A 12219-nucleotide genomic window follows, 5' to 3' on the forward strand; every position below is an offset into this window, starting at 1 on the left:
CATCAGAGGCAGATCTGAAGCAGAACCAAGTCCCCAGTGCATTAGATTCCTTCAAATGAGGACTGCACATGGTAATTAAAAAACACCTGGTTGTGGTCAGGTAACAAACTGCCCAGTGGGCCTTGCCAATGGTGACAGCTGGGGATATGGCATAGTGACCTTTCAAGCTGGCATGCTGGAAAGGCAACATGAGTGGTCCCTCCCTATCACCATCTCCAGCCCAAACCAGGCTTACCCCACAGCTCACCCAACCTGATATTCAAAATACTGCCATCTCTGAGTTGCCAAATGCAAGCCCAACAGGGAACTGGCTGATTTGTGGAAGCCAAAGCTGTTGGTACACTGCTTTGCCATTCTCAGAAGTAAGTATTTTTTTGCTAGATTTTCCCTGCTACTTGCTAATGAAGGGACTTGCTTCGATATATTTAACCCGTGGGTATTACAAAGACACACTGTGTTTCAGCAAACTCCTGCACATTCCTACACCCAAGGTCATATCCAAGCTCAACTAAGCTTTCTGCTGCGCTTGGAGTACTTACTAATCACCCACATTGACTTCTTGGAATTGCAATGCTGCCTTCAGATTAAACCCAAAGGCTTGGTAGCATGTCAGCCAACAGCCTCCTAATATCATGAGATAAACATGCAGCAGAAAATCTGGTTTGCAGGCATTGGGTTCAGCTGGTGGCTCGGTGGCAGGATGCCATATGCATAAATCTCATGCCCAGCAAGAAGGAAAGAGCAGCCCCTCTGTCTTCCTGCAATCAGGTTTCAACATGACATCTTTATGGCAGCACAGCTGACTAAACACTGTAATGTCACCAGCGAGCGGCTGTCCTGTTCTCCTGTTTGCAAAGCAGCTCTCAGGTTGGTATTTCCAGAAGTAATATGATGAGAGGCTTTTAAATGCACAGGAAGATAAATCACTGATCCATCATATTTGGAATGTGCCTGATAAGGATTAAAAAAAGCCTCACTCTTACCATGCATTCTCTAGCTTGCTGACTAAACTCTATGAAATAACCCCTTGAAGTTCCCCCAGATGATACCAAGGGTAAGTGGTGTTTATTTTGCTTATGGGCAGTCACCTATTCAAACACAGCAAACAATGCCCCTCAAATGCACATTGCCAAAAACAAACCAGCTGCAGCTTCTCAGGAGCTTCATAGAACCAAGTAAACTTCTCTGTCCCTACAATACACTGGCATGTGAATCCATGTGCCATAACTCTCTAAAATGCTTTTTGACTAGAATATAAAATGATTTTGTTTCTGGAGGTTGGTCCTGAATGCTGGGGCCACATGCAGCACAAGGCAAGGGAGCACTTGTGAGGAGCTGCTTGAGGATGTGGGTCTTTGTGAGGCCGTTGCTTCAGCAACAGCAAAGAAAGATTTGTAAAAAACAGAAAAATGTGTTGGAAAAGCCACAAATGAAGAGACTGATCAGACTGAGAGACAAGGGAGCTCCTCAAACCAATTAACTTCAGAGAAATAATTCTGCAGATTTTCTGTCAAGGGTATCCCTTTAAAAAAAACTTAAAAGTTCAGTAGAGAGGGAATTTCAGGAGCTGCTTATGTCACCTGCATTCTCTTTGTTATTTAATGCAGTTTCTTCCTCCAATATATAGCTAAGGGCATGTTCCTGGACTGATTCCATTCTGCTGCTGCCTTTTCTTCTCCCTCTGTAAGCTCGTATGGGAGCTGAGTGTCTGCAAAAGCTTCATTCAAATTGGAGCTCTTTGAGCAGCCCATCCCCAGGAAATCACAGGGGTTACTGCTCAACCTTGCATTTTTCACTTTCAGAGAAATTGAAGCTTCTTGTACTTTCATTATGGCATCTTTCTGTATTTGTCTGCTCTTCCCACAAATGGATTTCAAAGCACCAGGATAGTGTGGGCTTTTCAAAGAAGCCTAATTGAAGTGTTACAGAGCGTTAGTGCCTAATTCACTTAGGCTCCCTTGGAAGCATCCTTTTTCATATTTATTCCAACATTCTTTCCTGAAACTTTATGCCCTTGAGTACATTGATTGATTAATTAATTTCTTATGATGAACTAAGTAATTTGTACATGCTGGTATTGGCCATCAGCTTCTATCATTACCTCCTTGTCATCACAGAGCAGAGTTGGAATTGACATTGTTACCTGTCAGATTCTCCATTTTCCTGAAGCAAACTGCTCTTCTGCATGGAGGCTCTTTAAAATGTGCCTGAGAAATAAGGTATCTTCCACGTGCTCTCTCACAGTCACCAACCCTTTCTCCTCTGTAGCATCTTGCCTTCAAACTGCCACTCTCCATCACTGCCAAAATATAGCTCATGGGCATTTGTAGCTTTTTTGACATAAATCCTCTTCTCCTTCTCTCCATCACTTTTCCTTACCCTCACTGACAGATACAGAGCCTACAGGTGGGCTTTGTGTTAGACTAATTTGCCAAGTCTCAAATTCAACCCAGTGGTCCTTACTGTTGTTATTCCCATGCATCCTTCCAGGCAAACCCCCTCCCTGGGGCTTCAAACACTTGTAGACATTTATCCCTCTTTAGCTGTCATTAGGCCAAGTCATGCATATTCACATCTTTTAATCTTTTTTTTTCTCACATCAGTTCCTTCAGTCTTTTAATCATTTGTGTTGCTCTTCTCTAAATTACCTCAAATTTGTCTACGCATCTCTGGTTCTCAGACACCATGAAGATGCTGTTTAGATAAATCTGCCTCTGAGGACTCAAGTTCATAAAAAGCTTGTTAATGCCTTTATGGAGGAGACATTCTGCATTGCTGCTGGTCACCAAGATTTTAAAGGTTTGGGAAAAGGGCACATGATGGTATTGTATTATATGGTAGAGATAATTCATGCTATTTATGTATAAAATATTGTAAAATCCAAGCTATGTCTCTGACCACCCCGTCAGGGAGCAGAGCCTTATTTTTATTCAATTAGTTCCCGGACAACAAGTTAAAATAATATAATAATATCAAGCCAGTTAACATATGAATGGAACCTCCCTGGGCCACGATCGCTGACTTCCCTGGAATGTCCGGGCCACTCAAGAGTGATCTGCTCATCGGAGATTGCATCTACTACCGTGCCACCCTTTACATGTGAATACTGACTTCTCCTGAGTGCTCTGACATCATCTGGACACCTGGAACTGGACTTTTGTCTACCCCTGCACATGTATGGCCCCGGTTCTGCATGTGAAAGGACACAAAGGAACATTTGGTCATCTCTGCCGCAGGCAGAACAAACTGCCTTATATAAAAAAAAAAACTTATATAAAAGCTGGCTGCGAGAAGCAGTCGGGGTGAACCACAGGGGAGACTCTGACACTGTTGGTCTGATCCAGGTTCACCCAGCGCTGATCCCGGGGTTGACGCTGCCTTGGCTGTGGTGGTTGTTTTTTTTTCGAAATTCTGTTTTGCTGATGATCTAATAAATCTTTGCTAAATTTTCTTATAAATTTGGCTTCCGATTTGATCATTTTTAACATTTTTGACATTTTTAACATTTTTGATCATTTTATCCTTGCAGAGTGCTACTAAAGGTGGATGTCATTCAGCTGAGCCTCTTGTCCTTCATTCATCACTGCAGTATCTGCCTCTCTTCTAGCCCTTCTCTGGGCAACTTGTTCGAATATTTGCCCTCTCCTCATGTCTTGTCCCTCCTCACAGTGAGAGGGAAGCTTCATGCAATGGGGACTCTGCCAGGCTTTCTGTCATTAATAAACATGGTAGTGTGTTTTTTTATCTCAGAGTAAACATACAAATTTGGACTTGGAAGAGAAAGTGGGAATGTTTGCAGTGAGCTTTGGGATGTCTATGGTTTGGACAGGCAGCAAATTACTATGCATCCAGCAACTTCCCATCCTTCCCATCCCATGTGGACGCTGGGCATGACTCTGAGCAGCTTTGGCAGTCGTCAGTACCTGTGGACAGTGTGGCTCATTATCCACTGAATCCTCCCAACAGCCCTCATGGGAGACATCACTTCCCTCCAGCTTACAGGGTAAGAAATGGGAGCAGAAAGGTGAAACAACCTGCCCAAGGCCATGCAGAGAGCTGGGGGATGTGCCCAGGTGAAGACTGTGTGGGGCCTGGCAGAAATCTTTCCTTGTTTGGGCAGCTCAGACTGTGCTGGCTTCAGACAGCAAAGCCTCCATTATGCAATCTATTTTTTTGCATGAGTTTGCTGGAGTTGTAATAAGCTTATCAAGGGGATAACTGTTAGGATAAACCCTACAATCTCATCCATCAGTCAAGAAGAGAAATATATAGGAAAAAAAGAGTAGATTCAGCTTTCCCAGATGTGTCAGTCAATGCAGGCTCTGCACTCAGTGCCAGCAATCAGAAGGACTCCTGCAACCAGTGCTCTGTGTCCACTAGAAATTACCTACTAGTCCTGACCTCACCTCACAGGCTGCTTTTTCTGGCCAGACCAATTTTAAAATGCACTACCATCAGCAATAAGCCAGCTTCATAAATGTTACCATGTGAGCTGGGGCACTGCTCCAACATGCTAGGGGGATACAATTATTTACCAAATCCTGGTATAACACGTCACTCTCTGAACTGCCTCTTTGTCTTATGCAGATGATCAGCAACCCTTAAAGCACTGCTGTTCTCTCTTTGTAACAAGGCTCAGGTGCTGTCTTTTGTAATGCCACAGAGCACTTTTATGAGCACTGTTCATATGAGCACAATGTGCACCATTAAACATCAGCCAGAGCACAGCTTTTCAACTTGCCTTCCAAGAAAATCCTGCTGCCTTCCCTGTCACTGCCCTCCAGCCTGGTGGGAAAGAATTAACAAAAGCAGAAACAGTCAGACATCTGAAGAAAAGCTTTTAGAACGGCAGAGGAGAGCAGGTAGACAGCAAAAACGCCTTTCCAGGAGAACAGGAGGCTCTGTTGAAAATCTCCTTCCCAGAGGCTTTCAGCAGGGGATCGGGCAGGAGGGAAGGCAGTGATGGATAAGTTGTTGTAAGAGCACGGCATGAGGCTGCAGTGGGGGAGCACAAGTGGTGAGATTTACTGTCCCCAGGCACTGCAGAGTGACACAAAGCCATTGCAGCACCAGGACTTCTGGAGAGCTGCAGCTGCCCTGGGGGCAGAGGGTGCTGATTCAGAGAGAAGCTCCTCTGTGGGGATGTCTCTGCTGAGAGAGCCCCTGCCAGGCTTGCCAGGGAAGATGGACATGCAGGTGAGATGAAGAGCACAGCCCTTTCCCGTTTGTGCCAGACCTCCACCTTTGGAAGAATCACCAAGGCAGGACTTGGAAGAAGCTGCCAAAGAGGCATTTTAGTTACCTGCTATTGGAGCTATTGAGAATAAAAATGTGACAATAGAGCCTGAACTGTCAAGGTAGAGGGAGATGGGGAGACAATGGAGCAAAGGGCTCTGGAAATCCATGCCTGGAAGGATTTAACTGCCAGCACAACTTCTGGGAGTGAGAAATAAAACCAGACCGGGTCACCTGAGGAGTGCAGTAGAGCTGGAGTGATGTCTTGGGACTGCTGCAATTCATGGCATCCATCAACCCTCCCAGGACACCCCAACAGTCCTGGTGTCCTCCACCCCAAAGAGTCTAAAGGCAGCTCATAGAATCTATCTCCAAAATGTGAATAAAATAAAAATATCCATGCACAGCTCCTGCAGGAAGGTTCATCCTGTGTTCAGTATTGCCACAGCTGCCCAGTTCTGCAAAGCTCTGAGTAGCCTGTGCATCTCACAGGAGCTTGGGCAGTTCTTGGCATGGTGGGCCGTGCTGCATATCATGCACAAATTTTTATTCATCATCATCTTCATTAGAAATAAGATCTTTTCGGTCTATCTTCCCTCCTATGCACCATGGAAGATATTTGTTCCCAGGCTCTGAAAATGCAGAAGTCATTACTGTAAAGATGGTACTTTTCATGGTAAATGTGAACTCCTACTTTTAAAAAATAAGTACCTATTTAACTAAGAGCTTTATAATAGATCAAGCAGTGCACAGAGTACTAAGAAAAGTGAGAGCTACTATTTAAATAAACTAGCTTAGTGGTAGGATTGGGCAGGAAAATAGTTTCTTCTTGGAATCTTTAAGAGTAATTTATTCAAACCCCTTATCTCTGGATAAATACAAATTAAAAATTAAAAGCTCCTGTAAACTAATGCATGAAACTAAAGCACCACAGAGAAATTTGGAGAAGCAAATAGAACTGCCATCATAAACTACAAAAAGCACTTCAGAACCAGGGCAGAGGGCAAGGAAACTTGGGAATAGAAAAACCCCAGAAAAGCAACTCACTGCAACACGAAAGGAAGAGAGGAGGGGATGGCAGTGGTGGCAGCAAGAAAAACCACCGCTTAAAAAAACAAATTCCCAACATTGCCTCAGCAGGATGCAGAAGGAAATATTTAAAACCACAATTTTGAGAACATAGCCCAGACTGTCTGGTGAGTGACACCTTCTGTTGGCACCAGGCAAACAGGCTCCTGCCACAGGGCTCCTGAACTCCCTGGGAACAGTCCCTGAGGTTGTGTTAAGTTCAGAGTGGCACAGAGCCATCCAACTTCAAGCACTCAGGGAAACACTCTAAAACAGTGTGTTTTTCAAGGCCAGCAAGTGCCAAAAAGGCATGAATTTCAGTGAATCCATGGTTCTGTGTGAATGTTTTAGGCAATAATAACGTTGGGCAATGCTAAATGGCACTGCTGACACATGGAGGAGGTGGTCAGAGCTGGGGTGGAACCCCAACACAGGACTGTCCTGCTGAGCCACAGCTCCTGGGCACACAGGGCAGCAGTGAGGCTCCAGGGGCTGCAGGCTCTGGCAGGACCAGGAGCTCAGCTGGTGAAACAGCACAGGCAGCAAGGCTTGGCCTGGCATGCAGAACCCCATTAAGGCATAAGTCCTTAATGCCCTTATCCAGCAGCCTGGGGAGAGCAGGAATTACTATTTCTCCCACTTCAGAGGTGAGGTGAGGATGTGCAGCTGCTCTGGACCACATCCAATGACACATTTAACATCCAACTGCATGTTCAGGCGCTTGAATTCACATTTCAGTCAAGAAGGTACAGATTGTCACAATGTGGGACGGCATCAGCAACACGGCCAAGTGCCTCCCTGAGATACAGTGGGGTCCATGAGCAACTGTCCACCTTAAGACAGCCAAAACTGTGACTGGGTGTCAACAGAAACAACTCTGGCCTCCAAAGAAGGGGAAAACAATCTTCCCCTTATGGGGTCTGTGCAGAGAACTGGCCTCAAAATGGAGAGGTTTGGGGTTCAGACCACAGAGTTGACTCAAGGCAAGCAGCAGGTATTTAGATATCACCAGGGATGACTTCTGGTCCCAAGGACACTCACCAGCCTCCTCACTGTATCTAGCATTATATCGAGACAGCGGCAGGAAAGTTACAGACTCAGTTTCTTTAGACAAGAGCAGACTGCATAACTCATATGGCAGAGGAAAGGCTAACTCTAATAAATACATAAAACTCAAGCAGCCAATAAACATACAGAATCTTTATTTTATGAACTGGAGTTATACTCATTTAGTATGTGGCATCAAAAGAAATACAGATTTTCTGACAGATTTTTTATTTCCTGCTGTTACTAAAATGCATCCCCTTAAAGCAGCATCTCACAAAACTGTAATTCTTCTCAATTTATCTCTGACTGAGCCTACAGTCAACAACTTTGCACCATGCATGTCACAAATGAGATTTTCATTCTAAATGATCAGATGTAGGGATCAGATTTTGAAATTACATACATTTTGTGCATAGCCTGCATTCCCTTTGTCTTTTTTTTATCTGAACTGCCCATCCCATCTCCCACACACTCGTGTGGTTAAAATTGCATGAAGATGGTTTCTATTCTAAAAGAGACATTAATGGAAATGGAGCAAAGTGAGGCTGCTGAGATTATTTTTACCTGAGCTCTGATGGCGGCGTCCTTCTTAATCCACTTTATCACTGTTTCATACACCAGCTCCTCTGCTTTGGTGTTTAGGCTGTCATTGGACATGTAGGAAATGAAGTCATCTTTGGAGATATTAAGGATCTCTTCTTGGTTTGCCACCTCTGGGAAAATTTGCAGGGCATAAGCTTTGGCCATGTTGTATAGTTCAGTACACTGCATGGCTTCAGCCATGGCTAATATTCCTAAGCAGTTGCTAGCAGTCAGTTGTTTTTCTAAAAAGGGCAAAAAACAAACAAAAAAGGCAATTGAGAATTATTAAAAGCAAGATTCACATTTGTTCCAAGATCATGAGAAAAATCAGTGTCATGGACAAACCTCCAACCCTAATTAATTTCAGGGAGTTAACTAGAAGCAGCACCCTGGGTTAATTTGGAATTGGGGATTAAAGTACAAAAGGTGAGTTGGAGATGGGGAGAGAAATGCACTTTCTGAGTTTGCTTTTTTGTGTAAGCCTCCACAAAGCACTGGGGAAACCTACTGACATAACAGTATCTGGGGCTTCCCAAGGGATGGGAACCCAGCCAAGAGACTGCTGCTGTTCCCACCGCCTACAATGTTGCTTTAAGGAGCAGCAAAGATGTAAACGCCAGTGCAGACACTTAAGAATATATGCAAACAGCACTAAGGACATTTCTGAGAATGCTGCAGTCACTTTATGATAATTTTTGCCCTGTTCAGCTACTAAGCTACTTCAAATAAAAAAAAAAAATTCCTCCCCCCTCTTTTTTTTTTTCAAAGGAACTTTGTTGCTGCTGAATGTGATGACATCCCTTATGCAAAACACAGATTATACTAACGCCTTCTGTTAAACGTTGTGTAGTGGGTTTCAAAGAAAATCATGCACAGTGGAGACAGCATTATCTCCTTCCCAGCAAACAGAAGCAGCAGCACAGTGTGTAGCTTTGCCTTAGAAGTGTGCTACACCATACATTTGACTGTATTTTTTTTTCTTTCCAGCTATTTTGAAGAAAAAACCCACCAATTTTAGACATTTATAAGAGGAACTCTCAGATTCTTTGCAGCTTTTGTTAACCAAGCCACTAATAAGAAGAACATATTATTTTAAGATATAGAACTGAAAAAGAAGGAAGTAATAAGAGTGAGACTGCAATAGGTCACAAAGGCATGGGTACCAGTGGCAGGCTCCAGTGCTGTCAGAGAAGTCAATCACATTTGGCAGTGTCATATCCTAGTGCACTGTGACAGAGCATTGGACAGGAATGTGCAATAGCCCCATATCTCTTCAAACAAAACTCTCATCAGATTGCTTCTGCTGGAAATGCTCAGGGATTCTTCCCTACACCCAGTGTCTGCCTTCATCAGATTGAAAACCTGCACACTATCTATATTTGGCTTTTAATAAAATGGGATTATGAACCACCTTTTCCTATTTTTTTTAAACCTGACATGAGAAAAGGAGTTTTGTGGGTTTGTTTTGCTTTCTTCCCCTCCCAACTCTTCTTATTTTCTTTTACAGATCCAGCAGACTCAAAACTAGGTTATCTCATTTTGCATCAGTTGATTGTATTGACTCCAAGGAGCCCATTTCCTCAAGCTGACTGCAGTAACAACACTGTTTGCTGTCAGTAGATTTTGTCACTCAAAGACTGCCCAGAGATGGGGTGTAAACTGATAGCTATGAAGCCCAAAGGTACCAATTTTTTTTCTTGAAAAAAGGAAAGGAGAGGAGAGGAGAGGAGAGGAGAGGAGAGGAGAGGAGAGGAGAGGAGAGGAGAGGAGAGGAGAGGAGAGGAGAGGAGAGGAGAGGAGAGGAGAGGAGAGGAGAGGAGAGGAGAGGAGAAGAGAAAAGAAAAGAAGAGAAAAGAAAAGAAGAGAAAAGAAGAGAAAAGAAAAGAAAAGAAAAGAAAAGAAAAGAAAAGAAAAGAAAAGAAAAGAAAAGAAAAGAAAAGCCCACAAAAAACCAAAAACCACAAAAACCCCCAAAAGACCAAAAACATCTTCCAGATTCCTTGCTTCTGTCTGCTGGCACAGTTTCATGGTGTACATACGGCTTGGGGAAGAGTAATCATCTAACAGAGCCCAAAACTCTTATAATTTCTTGGCAAACTCTCAAGTCAAAGGCTAATCTGCCACTGTTCCACCTTATCCTCAGGGGTTAATAATGAAGGGAATAATCAATTTGGACTCATTAAGCAGCACATCATGGTAAAGACTTTCAAGTCTTTCTCTTCAGAGGACTGGTTTTGCCTCTATCAGGAGAGATCCCCACAACATTTCCAGCTGAGCCTGTGGTGTGCAGCAGAAAAAACTGCTCACAACTGATTTCTTCTGATCTGGACAAGCTTCCCTAGCTCTAAGAACACTGGGTTCCTGATGCAGCCTGGTACACTGGTCCAAGCAGCTCTATCTTGGCCCCTGGAGCTTTACTCCCTCCTCTTCCCTGAGAAACCCCTCAGTGGCAGATTCCAGTGATGCCCTTGTCTGGTTCAGGAACTGTTGTGAGGCCCTGAGGAGAGGGGTCCCAGGGAGATGTGGGATGTGGGATTAGGGGATGTGCAGGAGGCTGGTGTGCAGGTCACACTTCTCTGCACTTCCCTTCTGTGTGATGAGAACCACAGCAAGGTGGGCACAGCAACATCTGTTTAAGATGAGGACTGGCATGTGAACTAGAGAGATTCACTGCTGGGGAGGAAGACAGACCTTAGGACAACAGCTGTAGGTGATATGGAAAATCTCTATCCTATGAACATAAAGACACCACCTCATCCCCCCATTTTTCAGTTCTGACTAAAACTTTGGCAGCAAGATTCGTTGTGTCTCAACTTCAGTTGTCGTGCAACTCTGCATTCACAATTTGTCCTGGTTTGAAATGTCAAACCATGACACAATTATATCCCTGCACACCCATAAACAAGCAATTCCAAGTAACAATTTGGTAATATTCTGGATGAATCTGGTAATATTTTGGATGATGACTCCAGAATGAGCAGAACCCTGCCTTACCAATGTCTGTTACTCTTCACTGGCTATAAAGGGACCCTGCATGACTACTCAGATATAGACTTCTGCTATATAATACAGCTCATCCCAAATGACTGCAGTCTAGGGGTACTTGTCAATGCTGGCATGACAAAGACAGCTAAGGACCAGTTCTGCTCTGTCTGCTCCTGAGCTGAGTTCCTTTGGACACTGGCATGTTTGTAATAATTGTTGTTTTGCCACAGTGACACTGGGCTTGTAGCAACACTTTTTTTTGAAGTTTCTCCTTGTCTCTGTTCAGAACACAAATGCTGACTACTAAGCTATTCCCAATGCTCAAGGACAGTTTATAACAAAGTCATGAGTGGACTTTAGGGATATCAGATGCAATCTAGTAGGTTCTCTCTGGCTTGAGACAGTGCTGGATAGCGTATTTGTTGCTATGTGTGCCACAATAATGCAGATCAGCAGCTGGTATTTTCCACTGTGTTAGATGTGACTTTGGAGCAGGATCCTGTGCAGCATCATCAGGAGACAGTCAGCCAAGCAGACTGCTCCAACTGCACTTCTGGGAGTGGGGAGACTTGAGATAACACCAGAGATAAATGGTATGCAAGAAGGGTTACTCAGTGAGATTGTGGTAACAGTTTGATGGAAGCTCAGTGGTGGTTGTAAACCCCCTCTTGTGTGCATTAAGCACTGTATTTTCACTCAGAGATGCTTTCTAGATGATGATTTGGATATTACTAAAAACAGCACAAAATGTGCACTTCCTGGTGATCCTCTGTGTACATTCTGATGGGAAACTTACTCCTCAGGTATTCCTACTAATGTCAAAAAGCATGTGAAGATGGGGGATAGGTGGAAGACTATCAGATGCATTCATTGTCTAATGAATTGTCCAAAATATTTCCCTTCCCTGTGAGAGTCTTCTTCCTTCTTCCCATCTCCAGATATAGTTGAAGTTGATATATGGTTTATATGAAGTGCATATATTAGGGTTCCTCCACAGCTGGGCAGTGCAGGTCTCCAGCTGGATCAAAATTCTCCACCTTGGATGAATAAAAAAAATTGCCCATAATACTTTCTCTTGAATTCCTAAAGACCATAAAGGCCTCTTTTTTCCTCAGGTGCCTGAGGAATACAGGTCCCATCACTGGTCCATTGTTCAGTTTTTTCTCATTGCTTCCTCTAATAATCTTTCCAAACATTGATTCTGTGCTCTTTGCTCAGGAGACTAAGAAAATTCAGAGCTCCTGCTCTTTCCTAATCTGGCCCATGAAACTACCAGGTTCCACCAGCTTCTTTAGGCTTAAG

The 12219-nt window shown here is 43.8% G+C and overlaps 1 protein-coding gene across 2 annotated transcripts in view; it reads right to left on the minus strand.

Moving 5' to 3' along the window:
* The window catches only part of KLHL29 (kelch like family member 29), a 390175-nt gene that overhangs the window by 41894 nt on the left and 336062 nt on the right, over positions 1-12219 (minus strand). For both annotated transcript variants that reach the window (XM_071440010.1, XM_071440015.1), the window contains one exon: positions 7915-8174. In XM_071440010.1, the coding sequence (XP_071296111.1) occupies positions 7915-8174 (260 nt within the window). The remainder of the gene's footprint in view (positions 1-7914; positions 8175-12219) is intronic.

Source organism: Agelaius tricolor, unplaced genomic scaffold, assembly GCF_023055355.1.
Source record: "Agelaius tricolor isolate 1412-34295 unplaced genomic scaffold, bAgeTri1.0.p SCAF_1, whole genome shotgun sequence".
NCBI lineage: Eukaryota > Metazoa > Chordata > Aves > Passeriformes > Icteridae > Agelaius > Agelaius tricolor.